Raw genomic sequence first — 25,812 nt, 5'->3', positions numbered from 1 at the left:
AACTACACACCACTTTCAGGGCAGCCACTTTTCAAATGCCATCTTGGCCTGTGAGCAAGAAGCTGTTAGAGTTGACTTTTATAACTAATGACTCTAAAACAAATTAATTTAGTATGGAGTGAATGTGTCCTGTAACTTTGCAAGTCAAGGTAGCACTCGAGGATTCTGAAGCAATGCCAAAGACATCAAAATGCGATTAGTGCAGGCAAGTCACTAATTTCTCCTCCCACTTCAAAAAACCACAAAAACCCCAAACAAAACAAACCAAAAACAACTCCCCAAAAAAATCCAACCAAACAACAAGATAGAACCACGAGATAGAACCCAGCTTTGCCCTGTGCTGTTGGAGCAGGGTGAGCCACCTATTTAGAAAGCAACTCCTAGTAGCCTCTTCGGCATTAAATACCAGGGAAAAGTTCACAAGAGCATAGCAGAAGAGATTAATAGTGTTTTTAAAAAGAAACAAAGGACTGATACTTTACTGCTCAATTTCCTCAGAAGGAATTAGAAAAATATTTGATACAATCTTCCAGCTGAAAGGGCCCCTTACAAAGATGGCTACAGGCCAAACCATGGTCTGAGAGATCATACATGTACTTCAAAAAGAGGTGGAAAAACAAGGAAGATTAAAAAAAGAAAGAAACCATAACTCAGGCATTTAGAAGAACATTAGTAATCAGCTCACCATCACATCCCTATTGGCTGAGGAACTAGTGCTTGGCTAGAAGCTTGTCTGGTTCCTAGCTAGAGTTAAGATACCATGAAAACAAGTCCAAGCCAATGGAAAAGGTCAAAGGATAAAAATAAATGCAGCTTAAAAGCTCTGCAGCACCACAATTACACAAAAATTAGTCAGTAGTGAAAGTATTACAATGGAGTGCAGGAACCAGTGTGACTTAGAAGCATAAACCTGACCTAAATAGTGAATGAATAAATGGCTTTTAAAATTTTTATCTCAGATCTCCATAGGGTAAATATTGAGAATTACATCTGTGGTTTCAGCTCTTGCAATCACTGCAAAACCAGGGCAAGACAAACAGGCTGGACTACCTGTTCAGCATCAGAAAAAACAGCTAAGATCCATAAACATCATTCAACCTGCTAAATCTGTACTTTGAGATACCAAAGACTTCAAATTTTCTATACTGTTGTGATGTATTTATGACCACAACAAACCTAGAATCAGATACAGCCTAAGACTTAGATCATATAAGCTTCCATTTAGTTGCCATCCAATGTCTGTAGGCATCTACACTTCAAATAACTACCCAAACATCATCCCGTGTGTTATGGGTGACATAACTTAGTCATAACAGGGTCAGAAGTTCACACCTCATCTCTCTACCTCACAGAGCTGACAAAAAAGGGGTTGAACCCAAGCAGTTTTACTTGAGGTAACTGTAGTTGCAAGAGAGCTTAATTCACAGGTACCTTTAGGGCAGAGCCATTGGATCAGTCACCCCCACAAAACACAGTGATGAAGAACAGGTGAGTGATGATGTTTTGTAGGCTAGCTCTGTAGTTCCTTCTCACAGAACTGCTCATGTAAACATTCACAAGGATGTTAAACACTCATTAGGACAGCAATTACCCCTCCCTGGTAAGTGCACTGGTGCCAGGTCACCCCATAGCTGCCTACATCCTGACAGCGAAGGTACTTTCCCACCATGAGGGAAACAGGAGTTTAAGAGTGCTTCACACAGGAATTAAGACAAAATTAGATTTTCATGTTTGCCAGCTGGCATTGTGTGAGGAAGCTGCATCTCCCAGCATGTAGATCTTACTGAAACTAATCTGGGCCTAAGGTTATTTCTGTTTAGTGGCAGAACAGGTACTCTTATCTTGGATATTCAATTGAATAATCACTGTGTTTAACCATTACAAGAATGGTTTTGACAGACTATTGTTGAAACCTATTGAACTGTTTTTAAACTTGCAGGCAAGGAAGTCTTATGCAGAGGAAAAAAACGCAAACATTAAATACAACAATTATTCTGAATTCATCCAAAGAAATACACAATGCAAGTATCTGCAAGATTCCTACTCACCTCTCCAAAGTCTGAAGTGCTTTCTTGTTTAATTCATCTCGAGTGCCCTTCAGAATAGCTGCAGAACAAGATACAATGCCATTTAAGAGCTGAATTCAATGTTTCACATTACCTAAATAAATACATAAAGTATTTCAAAATGGGATCATAAAAACTGTGGAAATCTGGTGGGGGGTGTGTGCATGAGTTCATTTTAAAATGAATTCTAAAATTCATTTTTATTAGATTCTTTTAACTCCCTTGTTTGAAGTGCTGAAGCATTTCTTTATTCACATATGCCACTGAAGGGGGCTGGGAGGAGAACAGACCGAGATACCAAGGGTTTAACAGGCCTTCTACCAGGCTGGTGTAAATGCTAAAAGCAGTAACCTGCAGCATATTCTGACTCAGATGCAGACTGCCTCCACCACCATCTTCATGTAGGAGGGTGCTGCAGGTTGAACAGGGAAAACCAGGAGCCAAACTTACAGCTCTATGACAAAACCCTTGACAACACACCACCTTCCTTGAGACCACAAGAGACTTTTAGGCTACTTCAGGTGTGACATTAGCCACTAATTCCCTCCTGTGCGCCTCTAATTGCTTGAATAATAGAACCTGCCCACTATGCTCACTTCTCACCATATAAATTAATTCCTAGCCAAAACCATAAAAGGAAGAGAAGCGTCAAGCTCTTGTTATACCAGGGTACCATTGTCAAGATCAACAGGAAGAGAGGACGAGCTTAGGGAAGTATCACTTTCTCAGATCCAAAATATCTGGAAACATAGTGATAGTTTTCAGAAACGCAGTGGCTGTGATGTTCTGGTTCTTAAGTTTTCAGATTTTGCATAGCAGTTGCTTCTTGTTCTGCCTATGCTGAATTTGAGAATGACTGATCAACAGCACAAAGAAGTGATAAGTAGTTAATCCATCAGCAAACATCTACCTATGAATATATTTGATTTCATACATGAACTCAATGTATGCTCCAAACCAGAAAGCTACTAAGTAGTATATACTTAAGCAACAAAAAAAGATAAAATTCAAGCATTCTTGAAAGTTATTGGGAAGAAAGAGTTGTGTTCTTCTACAAGACCTACAGAGGTATCAGTTTCTTGGGATTCTACAACACGTAAGCAAGTGAAACTTTGAAAGTAACTTATTTTGCTGAAATAGTTACAGTGATCAGACCATTTTATTCCTACATCTTCCAACAGTTTTTCAAAATACCAGGTTCATTTGGAAGCAACAGTAATCTTCAGGACTTCCCAAATGATAAGGCTTATAATTTAGGCCACAAAACCTACTCGAAGTATTAAAAACTGATCAAAAATTTGCATTTTAAAGAATAAATTTGAAGACATGGACTTTCATGTAAAATGCAGCATTTATTAAAAATACTTCACTCGCAGTAGCCTTAAATCAGGCCACTACAGAATACTGGAAAAAGGTAGCAGAGAAGAAAATGTAGAAAAAACCTTAAAAGAATGAAGATTGATGTAAATAGAAGTGCTTGAGAAGACATCAGAAAGGATTTGATCACACATATAAAAATCCATACAGAAAAAAATATGTCAGATTCTGTTTCTCATGGAAACTACAAGATTCCTTATTTAAGTTACAGAGCAATTCTGCAGATGCCACACAGTAAGGAAGACTGAAAGAAATGTTACTATTTGCCCCTCATGGAAAAGCGAGAACTTCTAGCGTTTAACTGGTAAGACATTTGACTAATGTTCAGCTTGTAGTCAGAAAGAACACAAAATATGTTATGGAAATGAAGTGATTACTCCACAGCTAGTCAGCTTTGCCTCTGCACTACTGGGAAATAGCATGTGACTCCCACCTCCTACAATATGGACTGCATCTTCAGCTACCACTGAGTTGAAAATCTGGCTGTCCTTCTTTGGATCTGTGTCTAACTTGGATGAACACACTGAAATTTGTGTTTGACAATACTGAGCAGTGATGCTGCAAGTTAACTGTGCCATTTACAGGGCCTTTACAGCTAAAGGAGATAAATAAGGTTTGTTGCTGGCATTGGCCCATTGGGAACAGATCTACAGAAAATGGACATTCACTACAAACCAGAGGTTTATGCTTCCAAGAGTGAGACAAAAGTGTCAATGACTTCCTCTGAGGACACATCTTTCTGCTACTTCAATGTAACTTTTTTCAAGAAACCTGTACTTAGGCATTAAGAACAGGGAAGCATTTTGCAGGTCACAAAGAAAAGGCCTTAATACAACTCCTCAGTGCCTTTGTCACATAGGATGGAGAAGTAACTACTGAAAGGATATATTAAATAAGAAAGTCTAAGCTTGGATGAAAGGTATCCTGATATACTGCTGCAAGCTTTAGAAGGCAATTGGTCAAATGTCTCTGAAACACTTAGCTACCACTGAAAAGGTTGATTCACTGGAAGTCAACTCCAGTGGAAAGTTAATAGAAATCATATATATATACATACAGACATTTGACTGTGCCTGCATATGTCACTATGAACTAGTATAAACACAATGATAAAAAAGATTGACAATACGAGGCAAGATTACATATGGGAGGTGAGCTGTTGTCTTCCTTTCAGTATGTTCTAGCCTTGCTTCCTCACTGTCACATGCTATTTTTTTAACGATGCTAATGAAAAATGTCTTCCTAGTGCAAATTTGACATTTTCTAGTAAAACACAGTTCCATATTCATGAGCATCACATGTATGCTTTTGAAGGACCTAATCCATTTTATTAAAATATAATCTGAAAGATGGAAATACACTCTTCCTCTTTCCCTCAAATAACTGAGTGACTGGTCCTGTTGACTTGAAGGTTAGAGATATGAGGAGAAGATAGATATTCCACTGTTTCACAACATAAAGCAGATGCTAATCTGGAAAAGAATCCAAGGCAGTTGTGGTGAAGACTGTTTCTTTTACGTTAAAATGGATACAATACTAAACTAATCTCTTGAATACTCAGACTACCAGAAGATGAGTTTCCAACTCACATTTTGCCGCACCAAAGTATTTTTAAAGCCAGAGTACAGCACATGCCTCTACAATTCTGTTCTTTAGAAACCACCTTCTTTCCATACTGAGGATAACAAATAGATCATAAGGGACTAACATAGAAAACCTCCTATCTCTGAAAATAGTAATTGGAATCTTGTATAGCTTTAGGAACAGTTTAAACAAAATCTAGAAAAAATACTCTGAAATAATAGGCTGTTAAGCATAACTCTATTTCTAATTAACTTAAAAAATATGTAAGAGAAAGTACAAGCTAGGAAGGATGCATTTTTTGACATGAACTTTCTAAGGGGAACTATTTTGAGGCAGAGAAAAGGGGAACTGGAGAGAGCTACAGTGCCTGTTATCCTCCAGGATGAAAATCAGTTCTCAGAACAGCTGATCAGATATGGCTGCCTGAAAAACTACACCAACTTGCACTACTGAAGAGCACAACTCACTTTATCATGCACATGCCTTGGAGAATTCTGGTGTAACTTGCAAGGCCAGCATACTTCCTTGATGCCTTAATACAGTCATTTTAGCTTTGTTTCAGGCTTCTTTGCTGGAAGAAGTTGGTTTGTTTCTATGGAACCCATTTGATAGAAAAGCCATTGTTTGCATGAGGGCAGGACTGCCAAACTGATTAGGAAACACAGTAGCCCAGCCATTATTCAAAGAAACTACATTATAAGGCCTTCTACGTATGTTAGAAGTCATAGAATAAACAAAGACTGTTCCCACCTGTGAGCTTGATGAAGGTCAGAGCTAGAACTCTCCTAAACACTGAGCCTTCTGGCTACCAAGCACCAAATCTGCAGGAGCCCGTTGTCCAGTAATTCAAGACCCAAGCAAGCAGCATTAAAATAAAATACTTCTTACATTCAGTGGTCTGCTTCTAGTCAACATCCACACTTACCACTGAGGTAGATATTTTTATCTTGTTTACTTCTAAGTAGAGAAAGAAACCACATCACAGAGAGGCTGAATCTCTGTGGGGAATCAGTATCATGCCAGGAACTGAAGTCAGGCATCTCTGACTTCAGTTCTTAGATCGTATTTCTTCGTGATTTATGAGTGGGTGACAAAAATATGAAAATAGATGGAAAGTTTGACTTTTTGTCGTGTAAATAAGTGAAAGAAATGTATTACAAATATTCAAGTAAAGCACACCAAGCACTGTCAGCTACACTAAGATTAGCATTACCTAAGTAATGATGTGCATTTCTTCCTTTAACTAAAAACTTCACTTTTATTACCACAGAAGAGCAAGTGAACAGTCTCCACTTGTCTTGCAATCTGATTGTTTTTCATGTCTAGTCAGCACTGAAAGCAGATTTTCTAACAGATTTCCATTGCTTGCACTGAAGACTTTGAACAAATGCTCTCCATACAGCACACTTGACAAACAGGGTAACTCACCATCAGTAGCTTGAAGACTGTATGTCAAGCCCAGTGCCAGGTAACCTTTTGCTAGAGACTCTCCAGCATCCTCACCCAGGTCTATCACCATTTTAGCAAAGTGTTCTCCTTCTTCCAGCTGAAAAAGAGGTAGGTTGAGATTTACAGGCATTTCCTTTATACTTGCTGCAATAAGATTATACCACTAAACTTACCTGAAAGTGACCTGAGAGCCATTCACACAAGGGCTTTCAGTGATCTCAGTGAACAGTCACCAAAAGGAGGACGTAGAAGGTCAGAGAGACAGACCTTGGTGCACTTGCACAGTTTTGAGAAGGTTTTGGTTTTACACCCCAAACTACTTCCAGATGTTTAAGATTAATCAAGGACACTATGTTACTTTTACAGTTCCCTTCAGACACATTTCAATAATGCAACCTTAAAAATGCTGGACTATCCTAGCAGTACACTGAAAAGTCTAATGGGTCTTTTCCTTCAAAGGAAACACCATCCAATTTTGGATTTACAATTTTTTTAAACCTTAGAAAATTTTACTTCCTTTTAAAATGCTACTGGAGTAAAACAAGAAAGCACTAATTTCAGCACATTCTCCTCCCCACAACTTTCCTTTCCAGCTGACCACACAGATCTATTAGCATCTGTAAAGTCTGAGTTAATGGTAATTTTAAACAAAAAGAATAAATTGACTATTTTATCACAGAACAGCGTTTCTCATTTCTAACTTTAGACTCTAACATCACTTGTTAAAAGAAGAAAGAACTAAGACCTGTAGACTGTACATACCTAGAAAGCTGTAGGTTGGAGGGGTATAGGAAAAGCTGTAAGTAATACTTGAAAGACAGAGATTACAGGAAGACCTCCTTTCTGTACAAGACAGTATGCAGATCCTGTCAACCATAATCAGAGTCATCCCTAATCAAGAAGCAAACATCATTGCACTATCTGAAAAATCCTCCTTTTGGAAACTTATTACATGACAACTGACTTTAAGGAACAGGGTTGTTTAATTTTGAGAGAGTACTTTTTTGTTTGAAAGCCATCTGGTTTAGGCACAAGTACTGCGGACACGTGCCCTCTTAATACTCAGCTTCATCAGACTCCAGTACCTAATGGCTTCTTAACATCTAAAATGACTCACCCATAACAAACTGGAATCAAAATGAACCAGCAGACCAGAAATTTCCCTTCCACAGAGATCTGTTAATATGCTACCTATGAACAGAATCTACTTGACATAATATCCTGGCAATGGGCCTCCTAGTCACATCACTTGAAGACATTCAGGTGACAACATTAGCTAACGGCTTCATAAACAATTTATTATTGGGATTTATGAGACGGTATCAAACAACTCCCTGAGGCCATACAATTCAAACTAGACGTAGATCAATAGCCCCCAAATTTCTGAAATCTCAGGTAAGTCAGTCCAATGACCAATGTATATATGATAATCAAATTCTTTCCTGAAAGCACTTTGAAATCATTACAGTCTTGCTCGTTGCTCATTGCCCAGTCAACTACTAATCTGGAAAGTACGAACTGAAATTCCTTTGGGGAATACTTGGGCTACCAACTAAACTGCTAGGACTGTCTTTGAGTCCAAAGCCTACCCAAACCACCAGGAACAGTCCTACTGACTTCAGGGATGCTCAGATGAGACCCTTTAAACTCTGATCACATGAGGAAGACAGAGATTCATTTCAGGAGATTTCTTAATACTGTCAGTAGCCCTACTGACTTCCCTCCCACAAACTGAAGTGTGCTCTGGACCAGAGCCTAGGACAATAAAAGAAGAAAATGTCCCATGACTTGCCACACAGAAAAAAAAGAACCCAGAACCAAAACCTACAAATCAATAAAAAACTCCTCCTATGAAAAAAATAACTGAATTCTTCAGTTCTCAGGAACTTTTATGTAAGACATGAATTCTCTGCAGCCCAAAAATTCATTATGCACCTCTTTGCCACCATAAACAGCTATATTCCCACTCTCTGTCTTCATTGTTTCTCCTCTTCTCCTCACACACACTTTCATTCAAGAAGTCTCCATTAAATGAAGAAAAGAGCTATACAAAGAATTCTAATGACTAGTGAACAAGGGTAGGGGTGGGTAGAGTGCGTGAAGACAAAGATTAAATGACACGTTTGGAGGCGAAATGGAGACATTTAAAACTGGAGAGATTTTGCTCCATTGTTTCTCTGAATGGTCACCTGATGGTATTTCCAACCTCTGACTGATGGCCTATGCTGCATAAATCAGCAGTACACCATTCAGCCTTGCCTGCCAGTTATCCAGGGCCACCTCTCAGTGTCAGATTAATCTAATGTTTGAATAATTAAAACCACAACTTTTCAGAATAGCTGAAACAGCACTTCCAGCACATTCTTGTAAACATTTATTCATATTAAACACTAATGGTACTTTGACTAGTCACAAAGATTCTTATGAATGCAAACTTAGGTCAGCTGAAATCTGATTTGAAAATAAGTGGCCTTGCAAACTCCAGCACAGCTGGTTCTGTTTATGAGAACATTTACTTTTCTTTCTTACAGCACTGAGACACTTACCCCGCCAGCCCTGCTGTGGTAGCCATCTGCCCCTTCTTCTCCCATTCTCCTACTCTTCAATCATTCTGGGCAAGTGTGAAAAGCCAAACCTTTCACTCACATCACCCACTGTGAGGTTTCAACTCTCCAGTGCATCAGTCTTGCTGATTGCCTAGTCAACCGTGAATCTGGAAATTACTGTCTCAAATGGGAATAACCCCCTTGGGACATACTTGGAGCTACCAACTAAACTGCAAGGAATACCAGATTGCAGTCTGGATGAAAACTCCCTCTCCATACACCTGAATGAGAGACCAGCAGTGAGCCTGAGCTGTGATGTCCCAGTAAAGCTGTGTCTGTGGGGGTCCTTAAAGATATGAGATGTCACCAATCTGTACTGTAGTGATGAGAAAGGGAGGGGGAAGCCATCAAATGAGGCATCAACCCCTTTGGTGACCCACCAACAGAACCATTCTCCTGCATATTGCCACATGACCTGAAGCAGCAGGAGCTACTCTCTCTTTCTCTTCTCCCCATGTGGTGCCAGGTATGAAAAATCTCACCCTGTGGGACTCACAGAAGTTGTGAGCTCAGGGTACACAGAAGTGAGCTGAGTGGCAGAAGGCTTATCAGGAGAATCAAAAAGCTTATCAGGAGAATCAGAAGAATCCATTCCTACTCCTCCTGCTGCACAGCCAGGAGCCAGCCTCAGTATGAAGGGAACCTAAGTGATTCATTCACTTCAGAAGAGGACTCCAATGTTAAGGTGATGTAATACTGCATTGGAAGAGCAAGAAAAATCATCAAACTTCTGTTGCAACCTGTAGGCGCTTGCCAGTAAGCTCCTCCCCAGCAGGCATGGCACAGCATCACTTTGTGATTAGGAAATGCACAGTGAACTGCTGCTACCTGGTTGCTAGCAGCTCCCAACACCACAAAAAAGATACGTTTTGGGGTCAGTAACAACTAGAATTCATTTTCCTTAGTGTCACTACTTTTTATTCTCTCAGAAGTAAGCAAGAAACACAGTCTCAAAGACATACAGGTATACCTCCAATTTGGCCCTTACTGTTCTTAGAATCATCTGCATATCTGGCACTGAAAAGCTGATGGAGAGCAGGGTAGCATCCAAGGCTGCAGGGAGAAGTTCCCTGCCTCCAAGACCTGCATAGAAGAAAGTTCAGAAAGCAGGCACGGAGGAAAAACAACCTAAGAGGAACTTTTTGCACTTTAACTCAAGCTGTGTAAACTGTCAGGAGGCACCTGGAAACACTAGCTAAGCAACCTCTCCATCACACCAGAAACAAGCAGACACCTGGCACGTGGAGAGAGACAGACTGCTAAACTGAACTCACACCAGTGAGATGGTAATACTGTGAGGCTGGTTGGTTTTTTTTCCCCTTCCACTCCCTCCATCATGTTTGATAGAAAAAGAACAGTTGTTAGCTGTCTTACCCTGAGGGATGTTTCCCCTGGTACAGAGTGTGGCTGTTCCAGCCACCCTTGTTACTTGACTGTGGTTTCTGGTGTGTGCTCCAGCCAAGCCCAGGGGCACACTGACAAGGGAGAGGAGAACAGCAGGTGCTGTCCCTTGGCCTAGTGCCACCCAGCTGGTTTCCAACTGCCACCCAGCTTGTTTTCAGAAAAGCTCAAGCCCTACCCCACTGAATCAACACCCTCCAGGACTAAGTGGAAGCTGCAGTTCTCACCAGCACACATTTAGAATAACTGAAGACAAAACAAATTGATGATGTAAAGCAGAATAAAAATGGCACCGTCCTGTGCCAAAAAAAGAGGAGCACACAAGGGAAGAGGCAGGAAATACATCAAATGACACTGGACTTAGGACAGCAGACAAGGTTAGTGAAGCAGGTGAGTTTGGACACCAGTGACACTGAACAATACCCAAGCACTTAAGTGACCCAAATCCAACGAAAAGGGTATCTATGCAAAATTACACATGATATTACCTCGCTGAATTGACCTCTTCTTTTAATTTTCATGACACTGGGTTGTAGGTATAGAGACTAATTCAAAGACAAGAAAGTAAATATTGTGAAAAGAGAATGTTAAGTAGAAAAATTATAGGAAGAAACTGGTCAATAAGGCATAGTCTAATGAAAAGGTTTTGTCCCACAGTTGTTTAGCTAATGACAGAGCTAATGACATGTTACCTGCGTCAGAAAAAAAAATCCTGTGCTTTGTATAGTTGGTCCAGTCGGTATTTTCTCTTCATGTCACCATGTGCCCACCAACTTACTCTGTGTCTAAGCTCAGCCCCCAGCACTTAAGAGTACTCAGGCCTTTCCTCCACTGTAGTGGGACTGGTTTGTTCATAAAGGAGATGTATGGAAGGCAACATTCTTGGTCATTTTTAATGTTAAAAACCCATGAGATTGCCCCACTAACAGTAGTGGTGATGTATGCAAGAATGTCTTTTAAAAGACGGAAGAAATGTCTAGTTGCTCCTTGTCATTCATTGCTTTCTTAGTAGCCTCTCACTCTAGGGATGTCAATCCTCCAGAATGTCCACTCAGCAGGCAGAATAAATCTGGGAACACGACTAGATTTTATTTTTCAATACTATTCATACTGCAATAAGACCTAAGCATTTCCAGGCAACTCCAGGGCTCCTAAGTGACTGGGTACAAGCACATGCACAGCACTTATTACCTACAGTGGCAGGGTCAACAACAGACAGAAGGAGAGAGAAGCACTCTCTGATTAAGTGGTCTGTGAAACTAATGAATGATAAGCTATTGCCTCAGAAGTATGCAGCTCTAAATCTACATCCTGCCAGCTTCCCCGACACACACACACCCCATGACGTCCTACTCAGTATGTCCTACTCAGTTTTTACGACTCCATGCATGGTCTGCCCTGGCCCAACACCACTTCTCGTTTTTCCTGACTGATGGCATGATCTCTGTCTTCCCAGCAACGTGCTGGAGCAGAGCACTTCACTGTGCATATCAGTTGAAAGGAATGAGGGAAATGTCTCAGGCACAGCACCATCTTGCGCTGCAGCTTTTGCCATGGGAGGAAGTCCCTCCGTAAGTTCATACTAGCTGATAATACTGGCATCAGTCAGTGCTATACAACTTCAACACAACACCACTATTGCTATTGTATCCACTGTGGGGCAATGACAATAGAAAGAACACCCCTCATGTCATCCTGGTTTCCGTCAGAGCAGAGTTCCAGAAGATTCAAGCACTGCAGTCCATTTCGCTCTGTGTGTATTTACAAAGTTTTCAACGTGTCTCCATTGAAATCAACAGAATAAAAGGCACAAGAAACCATCCTAGTAATCCTAAATGCTTTAAATAAGGTTCCTAAAATGGAGAAATCCAATATCTAACGCTTGCCTGTAGGCAGAAGTTCCTTTTTTAGTATTTTCACAACACCTGCCATAACAGGATCCTGGAGAACCTAGATTAGTAGTGAAATTAACAGTACTGTACTATTAAAATATTAAAAACAACAACTCATGCTGTAACTCAAAGTCACTGCCAAAATAGGCAAGTGAGCATTCAGCTGAGGCCGTGCCAGGGAAGGCTGAGTGAAAGAGGAAATTGCAGCAAGCCATTTAGTAAGCGTAACTCTGAATTTATAGTGGGACAAGGCAGGACAACCTCAGTATGGACATATTCCAATGCGAGCTACTTCAACTTTTTTCCTATGAAAATTTAAAACAATATTCTGAACTACAATAGACAAAGACCTCATAGTGCATTCCGGAAAGCTAAAAGACAGCTGGCTAAACACAAATGGGCTTTGTGTTCACATGACAGAAATCATCCACATGAAAATTCAGCAAACTGAATGCTGAAACCACAGCAAACTGGAAGGCTCAGCAGCATGATGCCTCAAAAGTAATTCTGAGCCCTCTACAAACACATTTGTAACACCTGTGTAATGGGCTAGATACAGTACACAAAAATTCCAATGTTGCTAAAAACTTTTGTATTTATATATTAGGTACAGGTCTGACTGCATCCTGATCATAAAAATGTGGTTTATATAGGTACACCAGTTTTGGAGCTTTTCTGGTCCTCCAAGACTACTGGCTTAAGCTTTACAATTAATCAAATATTGATTTATTGTTTACACCTTTTTTTTATTTTTTAAAAGATTTTGAAACCCTGAAATTCTGTAACCAAAACATTGCTTATACCACTCAGTTGTTTACTGCAGGCCACATCCTAAAAGCTAGTGGCTGATGGGGTGGATCATCTCCTGATGTAAGCCAGCATGGTGCCACTAATATGCCAGTGGAGTAGTGCCAACTTACATCAGCTAATAATCTGGTCATACTGTCACAACAGAAGCTGGGGGTGGTTCAGTTCTTTTCCGCATCAGGCTCTGTTATATATTGATTTGCATGGCACTGTATGAATGTATGCATGTTTTCACTTTGATTTGTTCTCCATTGAGAGATTATTTCATAGATGTGATCTGAGCATCCTCAGTGTTGTAAATCACTACAGTACATTTCAATTAATTTTTTCCCCTGGTTTTTAAAGTGTGCTGAGGCACCATGTACAAAGCCAACAAAACGAGTTAAGTGATCACTAGATTAATCATGAAAGAAACTGTTCTGTGCTTCTCCTGACATTCTGTAATTATCCAGCTGCATAAATGTTGTGTTTTGGGGTTTTCTTTATTGCTAGTAACTGAAAAAAGACTAAAGCACTGTTTGCCCATGGGCTATAAGCAAACTGGATATAATACTGCACCAAAAGCATATAGTAGACAGATGCAGGACATAAATCAGCTGTTTAATTTGGATAAATGGTGATCTGATTTCACCCTTTTCCTGCCTAGCCAGCAATCAAATACATAGATATATTTCCTAATTGAGAAATTAATTGAATTTTATATGTTCTGAAAAGCAAGATGTATTTGAGTACTTGCAACTGTTAATATTTGTCCATTAGACTGTTCCCATGCCATGTCTATCCTCCTTTCTATTTATACTGGCATTGATCAACTTGTTCACTTCCAGTTTAAATTATTCAATTCTGATTTGATTGCCATGTAATTTAAATGCAAATAATTACTGTAAGGATGACATTTAGAAAAACATCTCTGCTAAGCAGGAAGGTCTTTATTAGTCACAGGAGTCTGCCAGTAATATCAGAAGCATCCCTTTGACTGTGAGATGTGGGAACCTATCATTTCAGTTCTTTTAAAAGATGTTCTGATTTCCATTTGACTCCTCTTAATTAAAACTCTTCTATTCCATCATCAAGTTTCATATGAGGGTAGATCATAGGCCACTGACTGAAAGGAAGAGGAGAGAGGAATATTTTTAATTTGGTTTTAGTTCAAAGGTTGTGCTCTAGATAACTGCAGTAAAATTACCCTCTTGTGAAAACATGTTTTCATTTCATACTGCACTCCAGTTCTAAGCCACGGTCTGATTAAGTAACACTGAAAAAGCAGTAGATAAAAGAAAAAACCCTCTTGCTTTGCAATAATGAAAACCAGTTCATTTTTCCCTTCTTCCCTTCCCTTTCCTATTTTTTAGGATTAACCTTTTGCTTTACCAGCTCTGCCATATGAGAAGTCTGAAGACACTGGATTGCCCAAGGACAGAGCTGGAACCAAATTACAGCCTCACTGTCTTTTCTAAGTGTCTCTATAACAAGGTATTTTTCATATGCTAGCTGTGCTTTGAAAACTTCATTAGAAACACTAGTAAGACTGTTCAACACAGTTGTAATGCCTGGCTTTCACATTGTTTTACATGTATAAAAACAGAAAAAAAACTTATTTGCTTCATTTTAAGAAATAACATTCATTGTGAATGTTATATCACTGAATAACTTTCAGCCCTGAAAGTTTAGGTACTGAGCTATGTGTACAAGAGAGCTAAATTGCTTGTATGTAGAACAAAGGTAGGTTGAGTAGTTCAGGAAGGATTCCCTGAAGGCCCTCAGACCTGGAAGATTTTTCCTAGAACAAGATGTTGCCCAGTTCTTGCTGACTCACATATAAGTTTAACCATTACAGTTCCTTCAAAAACATTCATAACCAGATGTGCTTCCTGATGGTGGTGACAACTGACAGAACTCAAGTTTAGCTGAACACCAGCTTGCATCATATAAGGATGTAGAGGATGGGGAGGCAGGAGTAAAGAGGACATAACAACAGCAAATGTGAAAGAACTTTTCACCAAAATCTGGCCAGATTCTTTTGGTATTTTCTTTCATATTTTCTTAAATCTTTGTTTTACTTCTATTAGCAACTGTAATCCTTCACTGACTGCAGGGACACCTCGTGGTGAGGACAGGTGAGAACAGCAGGCTGCTATTCAGTTAATTAAACCAAGTAGCAAAAGAGTGACAGATGTTTCTCTTCCTTTGGATAATCACGGGCACCAACTTCCACTCCCATTCTTCTTCTGGGGCATACATTAACACATCCAGAAAACACTGACACAGCAACTTCAAGAACACAGGACCAAGTTGTCCAGCAGACTCAAACTGTCTAGTAGTCCAGTTATAACTATTAACTTTTTTCTTCCAGGGGCTACGAGAGTGGCCAATTCAACACAACTCTCAGTTGAAAAAGCAGTCCTCAGCATGGCAGTTATGGCTTTCCATCCTCCTCCTTTTTTTAATATGCCAGTAAAACACGTTTCAATGACTCACTGCAAAATTTCTTGCTGGGATTTACACTTCTTTAAAAAGGTACCCATGTGCATGATTCTTAGCAGGGATTCTCTTTCTCCCCACTGCAACTACACTGTGGCACTGCCACTGCAGAACCTGATCTATTACATAAGAACTGCATCAGCTTGCTTACCCAGTGCAGTGACCCAATGCAGACCTTGGCAGCCAGAAGAGGAACGGTGGGATCCATAGGTCGCAGTTTAGCACACTCTTTGAGCACCGACACAGCATATGCCGACTGGAAGAGGAGTAGGAGAAAGAGGAGGAAACAAAAAAGGCTGATCAGACAATGCTGTTACAGAGTCCAAGCAAGATATTTCAATGACATGTTCAAAGAAGTACTGTGGAGAAAAGAATCACATCAGCAACAAGTTAACAACTTTATTCCCAACTCCACACACAGACACATGCATGTGCACATGTGCATACAAACACATGCCCTTCCCATGTTGAGAGGAAACACACCAAAGAACCAGCCCTGGCTGTGCACAAGAAAGTTTTCCTTAGCTGTTAATGCACTGTTCATTTTAACTCTGCCCTCTCGATATACAAGAATTCTGCTATAGTTTTCCTTGCACACAACCATGTCCCCATAAGAAAGATCATAAAGATCATAAAGAACTTATCCTCCAGTACATTAACATTTTAGGCCAACTTTACTCAGAGAGGTTTGTGCAACTAAAGTAATCTGCCTGGTAAGTTGTTTTGTGTCTTCTACAATTCCAGGACATACAAGAATACAAGGACCCCACCATACAAAGGGTGGAGCAAGCAACTGCAGATGATTACACTGTTCAGTGGGTGGTCCAAGCATGTCTTAGAAAGAAAGCCCATAAAACTTGCTGTCTGCCTAGTGTTAGGTTACCATTAATGAGGACGCTTATTAAGACTGGCAGTTACATAAGCCCTTTTGATTCAATGTGCGCTGCAAACATTGCTTTTTACAGCACATACTCATGGCTGCCACATTTCAGATGGTTTAAAGGAGAATGAGGAAAGCTCTGGTCTGAGATGGTGGTACAAAGACCTGGTCAGCTGATGAGGAGGCAAAAGAAGTTGCCTTATCAGTGTCTCCCAGCCCATTCCACCTGAACCACAGCTTCTATCATGTTTAAACCTTCCTCGCTATTGACCCCTGCTCCACTCAAATTTTCTTATCCTTGATAAAGAAGTAGTTTTATTATTTTGGAATTTCTCCTTGCATGCCCCTTTCCTTCCAAACTTCCACATGGTCCCAAGACACATGCTGGCCTCTCTGACTCAGTGTTCCTCCTCAGAAGCACATTAAATAGTCATGGCCTTTCCACAATACAGGAGAGCGGCAACAGAAGCTTGTAAAGTCAAAATAGCAGCTATTCCTGTCAGGTCCCCGGCATCTCCTCCTGGCCCCCACAGGCTGTCCCTATCAGAACTCTGACCAGCACAGGCATCCAGGTCTCGTGTTTGCTGCAATTCCCTGCATGGCAGCTTCATGTTCCCACCAGACATCAGCACTTCCCTCCCTCCCACCACACCAAATCAGGCTGCACCTGCTGACTCCTTCAAAGAACTGAAGGTCCACCTCTTGCTACTGCATTTAAAAGCCTGTTTAGGAATTTGCTTGGAAGGGAGCCTGAGAAAATGGAAAACCAGATGTACACTAGAGACCTGAGCTCCCTAGTAGCAGAGAGCAAACCCTGCCGCTTGAAAAGCTCAGGTACCTGATGTGTTGTCTGAAGAAGAGCAATGGCACACCCTATGTTCTTCATCTTGTTTCCCCTTACCTAGAGCATCAGGTACAATCAATAAAAGTAAGGAAACAGTTGCCATTTTACAATTCAAAATGCACAATTTGCCTAAAGCCAGAAGGAAGCTTGTCTCAGAGCAAAGACACGAATCAATAAACTTTGTCCTGGAGCTTGAACCATTACCTCATCCCTCTCAGAAACAACGACATGGGTAATTTAACCCTGAGGTACAGGAAGGAACACATCACTGGGCTTTGCTGTCACGACGTGACTAGCATCCCTCAGAACAAACCTCTCTGACACCTATTTGTTCAGAACAAGTGGTATCTCAGGTTTTAATGGCATCTTACTCCTCTCTCTCACAGAATGCTACCTGCATTGCAAGCAGCTGGTATTCCCAGTAGCATACTGGATGTGTTGGAAATCCAAGCAAAACCCCACAAGGAACCTATTGGCACATCATCTTCTTGCTCTTCATATATTCCAACCTCACAGGTGCTTCCAGAAAAAAATAAATGTGCCAGTGGGACAACATGCACCATGACAGTCAGTATATCCACAACTGAACTCCATCCATCTTTTTCATCTCACCATGCAAAATTGAATTGAAAAGCCCAGAGATGTAAAAAACACTGTCCAGAGTCAAAGCTTGCAGAAACAAGACACAAACTGAACCAAGTGATGGTTTTTCAGCTCCCCATCAGCAGTATGACTGGAGGGAAAGCAGGAAGTACCTGGGAGCTGGTGACAGCTCTCCTGTGGGTCAGCACAACCAACACCAGCACAAACCAAAGCAGTGACAGGCCTGTCCTAATTTGGGCCACAGCTGTAGGACTTCCCCAGGCCTACATCAGACGAAAAGTGATTCAAGTCCCAAGTCCGCTCAGGAAGCAACTGCAAAACAGTGACTACTGAATGCTGCAAAACAGAACATGCCAGCTTGTGCCTACACCCAAACACATCACATGTGGAGTCACTTAACTATATGCACTCAGGAGCTTCTGAACATGGGTTTACAAGAGCGAGAGCTACAGTTTCCACACTGCTTCTTAAACATTTACAAAGTTATGTCACTTTAAAGAGGTTTATAAAATTTGCAACCAAACATATGGAGTAGAAGGGGTTTTAGAAACAGGGTGATACGAAGCCTTTCTCCCCAGTTGCATTTTAAAAATTCAAGAGCCATTATATAATTTCACCTTGAAAACTTTACTCAGCAGTATTTTATACAGATGATGAAAGTGTTAGTCAAGGAATGACAGGAGAAATAATATCTCACTCCCACAGTGACCTTACTTAGGGGAGACTGGCATGACATATAATATCAAGGTTTCTTAAAGATACTAATTACAGACATTAATATCCAGGGGAAAAATATCATCCACTCATTACTGAATACAGATGTCACTAGTTTGTAAAAATATTTAATAAGAAACAGTGTTTGTACAACATTGAAATAATCTGATAATTAAAATGTACATATTCTTTCACTTAGTGTGGGTGGACCAGGCAGCCAAGCGCATTGTTTGTGAGATTCACTGCAAGGCAATAATAATCAGATTTATTGGTGAGGCATGTTTGAGAAGAGCAGAAATTGAACTCCATTTCAGTGCATGCTTCTTACTCATAATTCTGAGCTTTAGAGGGGCTCACATCGTAATTCAAGCCAGGATTTAAGTTATTTCTGTTTAGCTTGATAATTGTTGAATTATAATGACTGCACTGGAACCAGTTCCCGAGGACTTCAGAAAACTAGGGATTTGCCTCTGGGTCTCATTTGGCCTCTCTCTGGGAAGAAGGCTTTAAAAGTTCCCTCAAACACACACAGACCCATTAAACAGACGTGGTTTAAAAGAATGGCAAACTTGCTGACAGTTGCCTCACAGGGGTTTCAAATTTGTTTGTGAGAAGTCTAATGTAGAAGTTCTCAGCCTTGGGACCCTCATCAGATTTACAAAGACTCATGACCATCCTCCCTTTGTTATGGTCAACAAAGCATGCAGTTCAAATCAGGTTATGGAGTGGAAACACTGCTCTAATGAGAATGTTCAGCCATCGAAGAAATTTCAAAAAGAGTAAGGGACTTAAGGATTTCAAACACCTGAGTTGGGCATCTCCATCCTTAATATAATAACAACTTTGGGGTTTTTGCAAAGGAGACAGAGATGAACATGGCACTACTGTTGCATATTTAAATCCAAGATTTGTACAAAGCCAGTTTTCTCTGTCATTTTTTCCCTCATCTAATCTACTTACATACCATATTTTTCTTCTGCAGAGATCCTCCAAAATAATTTCTGAGAAAAAATTAGGCAGTTTCTGGGAAGCAGAAAGCAATATGGATAAATGGTTGTTTTTGATATGGGCTTCTGAAAGAGCTGTATGTACCACATGCAATTTGGGGGCAAGGGCACTTCTTAATCTCCAGCAAGAAATCACACGGAAGCTCTGGGGAAGGAGAAGGCAGGAGAGGACACCTTCCCCTAAGTAATTACAGCAGCCATGGTTTTGAATCCTTTAAGGGAGTAACATTTAAAGAAAAACAACTATCTAAATACAGAACACAATTCTCATTCCCCATTTACTAATTCAATAATGAAGCCTGAAGGTATGCTCCTCAAATATTCTTGCACATGAGCAGAATAGAACAAAAAGCTCCTCAAATATTCTTGCACATGAGCAGAACAGAACAAAAAGCATCCTACAGGTAATTTTCTTTTTCCCTTTTCCAAGCTTGAGAGATCTTGCCATCAGTCATGATAAACTCATAGATACTGCCCAAATGCTGGTTTTCCTAGCTTACTCCAGCATAATTTGCTTTCCCCTCCTCTGCTCTCTCACTATACCAAAGCAACAAAAGAAGGATGTTAGAAATTTGTTTCATATTTAGAAGACAAAAAACCACAATAAGGAAAGAAAAATTCCCAGACAGTAAATCATGCCAGACAAACTTTGACACACTATAAACAACTGCTCTCCTCTTGCAAAGGTTTCAAAGACTTTTCTAGTTTTTTTGCTTCTTTGGTAACACTTCCTAGCCAGAGGGAAAAACTTCTCACCTCACAGTGGTGGTTTTGGTAAACAGCCTCATTCCCATTCACCTGGCAGTTTAGTACAGAGACGAATCTCCACAACCAGTACTGCTATATTTCTAGCATCATCCTGTCTGACTTTAAAAACTGCATTATTTCAAAGGGATTGTGGGGAAGGAGGGGAAATCTTTCATCACTATGCAAGAATTAATATTCCCTGTATCCTGGGATTCACAGACATTTAACTATAAATGACCTTGAACCAACACAGAAAGATGACAGTGAGCCAGCAACTGAGGACTCTAGAATTAGTTGTTTTGGTGTTAGCCTTCCACTGAATTCAGAGATTTCTGTGAATCACTCCGCATGAATATTATTCCCCTACGACATTTACTTCTCTTAACACAAGGACCAATTCTCTCCCTTTTCTTTTACCTCATATTTAGCAAATTAGAGCACTGGAGATAAGCAGCTTCCACTACTCCCTCTTAAAAGTACCTCCTAAATTCTAAGATCTGTAAGCATACATTTGTCCTTGCTAATTGTGACAAACACCTCATTTCACACTTTCTGTCAAGGAAAGAGAGTTAAGCCTGAAGGTAATTATATAGCCCACCTAGGTATTCTGCTTGACAGCCAAGAATCTTAGGAAATTTCCATTTTTTGTACTATCTACAGCATACAGGCAAACTCCCTTCTAATCTTTCCTTTGCGCCAAACGAAACCAAACTATTGAATATCCCCCAGATAGCTGACCTTTGTAACACGATCTTTAACCAATGGATGTTCAATATTTTAACTTTCGTTCCCCAGCAATGCTATTTAAGGAGCCATCTGAGGCCTCTGCTGCTCCCAAGGTTCCTGCCTGCAATACAAAGAGAAATGTAGTTTTTTTTATGCCAGTTGCCAAGCAACCAGCCTAAGCTTTTGCAAGGAAACCAACAGAAGGAACAGCCTAAATCACAAAATTCGTCTGCTGTTGCTGCAGAATTATGTATTAAATATATTTATAACTTTCCTTCTAACCTTCTGGAAAGCTGTATGTTGGTAGTACAGGCATGGCTGAGTCAAACCTGAAGCTCCTCGAAGCACTTAGAGACATCTGCTTTTGCTGCACTGTTTAAATAAGGGGAAGATTCCTTTTTTTTTTGGGTGCAACACAGATATGAGCAGCTCAGACATTAGCTTGTCGTTATTTGGCTATGACCAGTATGTATTAGCAACTTGCTAAGGGCTCCAAAATCAGAGTTCATGGCTGTGTAAGACTGGTTTCAAAACCCTAAAAATGCTGCCAGAACAAGCCCCGGGCAAGGCTGCACCATCTCCAACTGCTGAGCAGCCAAAGGGAGCACAGTGACACTGCAAGATTAGCTCTGGGAAGAGCTGGAGCCTGCTCCCTCAGAAACACAGCTGAATGACATATGCCAAGGAGGATGCGATTATTTTCTTATGTATAACACAAGACACTTCTTGAAGCATTATGTGATTAAGAAAACCATTCAGGTAGACAAGCATGACTATTTCTTCCTCTTCGCCTTAAAGGTGAACAAACATAACAGGTACGAGCGGAAAGGAGCACTTTGTGTAGTTGAAAACTGCTTTATCTGCCTGGTTTTGCAAGGTACCATGCTTGGAGCTTATATTCCCTACTGCCAAGCCTATCTATCTATCTATCTGTCTCTCTATATGGTAATGCTGACCATTGTTCCTATGGTATCCCCAGTATGGGCTAGCAGGGGCTGGGGGAGATGAGCAACAATGCAGTTGTTTCTGAAGTTACACAATTCCTTTCCTCAAGGCAAGCACTGGGCTGACAGTGTTCCCAGGGGTTGGAGAGCCAGGCACCCCAGGAACACATCAGCAATACAAGGCCTGCTGAGCACAGCCCTTGCCTCCAGGTACTTGCTTCCAGCTCCACTGAGCTCTCACAGAGGCTTTTCCCCACAGATCCCTTAATTGTTCCTGAGCTCTTCTTTAGTCACTTTTTGATGCACTTCATCCCCTCAATGAGTACACAGTACGAGGGGTAAAAGCAGATTATCCTCTCCCAGCAGATGCTCCAGGCTTCCTTCAGCTGGCCTAAGGGTATATTGTTCTCCATCCCTCCTCTCAAAAACCACACATCCTAAAGCTCTTAATTCACTAACCAAGTTGTGGGGTTTTTTTGGGCAGAAACATTAAACATAACTTTGAAAACGTTCCGATGCACTCCATACACTACCAACAATAAACATTCACTGGACATGAGAGATTAAGACTCATGACAGTTGAATGGCTCAGTTAGGGCACTCAGCACTTTTAGACAAAGTACACTCATTGTTCACAGAATAATTTCACAGCTATCCTTGAAGAATCCCTCCCTCACTACCCTTAGGAAAACAGCAAATCATTGTCACTAAATACAAATCTTGTCTCCTTGGGTAGATAGAAGAGAGGCATCAGTGTTGCCTCATGTTGTTCAAGGCACGTATTTTCACAGTTTATCTGTCCCTTAAGTAGTGTGACAGGTAAAAAAGACACTCACAATGTAGATCTAGAAGACTTTCCTAAATACCGTAAATTTAACCTAGAGCCCACTCTCGATGCTCTCCTGAGTCTCTACACCCAGAGAGCTCCAGTGACACTTTGGAACACCAAGGCTAGGTCCCATGTGAGGGTATTAGGTGTGGAAGGGGACAGAAATCTGAACAAGGAACAAGTATGTAACTGATCCAACTGGTTTGAGGCCAAGGAAATGCTTGCGAGTGCACAAGGACCCTATTTCACATCCCTTGTGCTTGCAATACATCATCTAGACACTATGACAACTTTGCCTCCAACTTCAGAAATGTTGCTAGAACTACCCTAGTCTGCAGGAGAGCTATGTGCTGGTTACCTGCACGACCTCCCGTGGAAGCTGTTTAGCTGGAAAGCAGCAGCAGAGAACAAGTCTGCCCCAAGCAGCTCTCTCTCTCTTCACCACTGTGAAGACTACGAAGACTACTCTGTAAATTATAGTTTGGTCCTTCCTTTCCCCATGCTGCTAAATACTGGTCACTTTTTCAAAATCTTGAGACAAACAGATGCAACTGTCTGCACTCATTTTAGTCTGGCAGCGGGACAGTGGCTCATCTCACTGCCTGAGGACTCTGCCAGATGGCATCCGGCTATCATACCACTCGCCAATCAGGCTCCAGTCTGTCCGTGCACGGCAGCAGAGCCAGGGAGCTGCTATGCCCACTCAGCCTCTAGCTGTTGTATTACCACATTGCCAAAGTTATTACCAGCAGAAGCAACTTAAAGCATCTGTGAAGAACTCAGCATTCAGTTTTCCAGCACCACAAGAACAAGGGTACTGCATTAGACTAATTTAAACCTCTTTTGCCTATCCAGAACTGCACTTAGTGACACAGGACAACTCTCACCATGTCTTTGCCATTGTCTAGGCTTTCCCAGCATTTCATCTAAAATTCCAAATGCAATGGTGGATTTTAGTAATTTAAGTATACATGCCTTCTTTCTTCAGAGAACATACAGCTCAGTATAACAGGCGTTTCTAAGAACGGGTTAAAAAACAACCAGACTACACAATCTTATCATCATTATGCAAGTTGTTGAGAAACACAGGCAAGTGAAATTGCTGTTACTCCATTATTTCCACCACTTAAATGCATAAAAGACAGACAGGAAGGTTATGCTTCTCTTGAGTTTTTTCATTCACCGTTTTAGGAAGCCCCAAGGCCTGTAGGAACTTACTGAAGTGATGTGCTTATTTTTGTTAAGACACATGCTTTTCAGAATAATGTGTAAACTCAAGCCTACATGCAGTAATGAGCCTAGGTGGCTGGCTTGACATTCAGACTGATACTTGTGAAAAACGACAATCACCATTTGGCAATTTTTTGGCTGGCAGAGGAATAAACTACTCTGAAATTCGACTTGATTGACTTAATCTGAAGGTGAATAAACAAAATAAAAGTAACACTAGTCAAATTCAGTGTAGCATAGAGGGCAAGATAGGATTTTACAGCACTTTCAAGAAGGTCAAAGTTTGAAAATCTTAAAATCATGTTAAAAAAAAAAAAAAAAAAGATAACCCGAAGTTTACAGCATTTACAGCTTGATAGAACTGTTCCTGTTGTGCCCAGGATTTATGAGCATGATTTGCTGTACTGCAGAACGAGTAATGCTGCAGGATGTGAGATTTCATTACCAAGAAATGAGATCAGGAATTGGCTGTGACTGAGACAGGTGAAAACAGATCTTTACCTATAAAAGCTCAAGTGTACTCTGCATTCTGCAGTCTAGACAGACCACACTTTTCTCATCAGTTCTTTCTGCAACACTAGAGCACTTACTTTTAAATGAACTCTGTCCTGCTATCAAGCTCCAAAGCAACATAAAAATGTATGCCACATTTCCCATTAGCAAGATGACGCATTGCAGAGTATACGACAGGAATCCTCAGGGAATACTTTGGGATTAGAAGTGAAATACTGCACAGATGGGACTGCTGGGTAAGGGAATTCCCTCTGACCTATATAGGGCTCAGAACATTTAGAGCTTTTACATCAATAGGCAAGATTAGGACATTTTACCTTGTAAATATTTCAAGTATAAGGCAAAAAGACATGACATACTTGAAAATCTGAAAAGATAGGGAAGTTATAGAGATGGATACTTGTGTTATTTTTTTTTTTTTTTAAAGTACCAAATATGCAGTAATTTCTAGGGAAGGTGAAGAGGTATGCAAATATATAGGGACAAGGACAGAATTGCCATGCAAGTTATTAGAAGGTAAAGATGAGGCTGCATTTCTCATGACCGCACTAACCTACGACTGAACCACAATTATTCTCTGGATACACTCACTCTCAACCACCGGTAGTTAAAAATCTAGATTTGCTTTCCAGCACATTATTAGAGCTACAGCATTATCTGCTGTTGATAAACAGGTCACACAACTTGTAAAAAGCAGATAAAGCTCCCACACAAGCCCTGTGTTTATGGGAAGATACTGTGTCTTTCCATCATAGCCTATGTAACCATTATTGTCCTCAATATCAAGAGATCAGGTATCTGGAGGATTTGTAAAGACACAGAGGGCAGGACTGTGCTAACTCCAGCTGAATGCCAAGGAGAGCTGGACATGACTTGTAAACCCCCCACCTGACATAGGCCAGTGCAAGGTATTAGCACCATGTCACCAAGCTCATTGTTTAAGAATTCCATCAGTAGCTTCAGGTTTCCTTATACATGACTGAGTCTAGCCATTGTTTTCATACTTGGAATTGGATTTTGAAATGCTTGTACTGAACTTCTATAGGAATCTGCAAGGTTCTTTCTGTCTAAATATCTCCCTTCAGCTCCCTGTTGATCTAATATGTGTTGTC

General features: G+C 40.6%; 1 protein-coding gene across 4 annotated transcripts in view; it reads right to left on the bottom strand.

Annotated features, from left to right (window-relative positions):
- Positions 1–25,812, bottom strand: part of TTC7A (tetratricopeptide repeat domain 7A) — a 200,298-nt gene that overhangs the window by 129,087 nt on the left and 45,399 nt on the right. For 3 of the 4 annotated variants that reach the window (XR_007628882.1, XR_007628884.1, XM_050314945.1), the window contains 4 exons: positions 15,815–15,919; positions 10,972–11,028; positions 6,456–6,573; positions 2,049–2,106 (listed from right to left, as the gene is read on the bottom strand). Coding sequence is in view for 1 of the 4 variants with exons in the window: in XM_050314945.1 (XP_050170902.1) it covers positions 2,049–2,106; positions 6,456–6,573; positions 10,972–11,028; positions 15,815–15,919 (338 nt within the window). In the remaining 3 variants the exon portion in view is untranslated. The remainder of the gene's footprint in view (positions 1–2,048; positions 2,107–6,455; positions 6,574–10,971; positions 11,029–15,814; positions 15,920–25,812) is intronic. The other variant, XR_007628883.1, reaches the window with a different exon arrangement.

This window comes from Myiozetetes cayanensis, unplaced genomic scaffold, assembly GCF_022539395.1.
Source record: "Myiozetetes cayanensis isolate MyiCay16 unplaced genomic scaffold, myiCay2020 scf2-11, whole genome shotgun sequence".
Lineage (NCBI taxonomy): Eukaryota > Metazoa > Chordata > Aves > Passeriformes > Tyrannidae > Myiozetetes > Myiozetetes cayanensis.
This window is presented reverse-complemented; position numbering and strand designations above follow the sequence as displayed.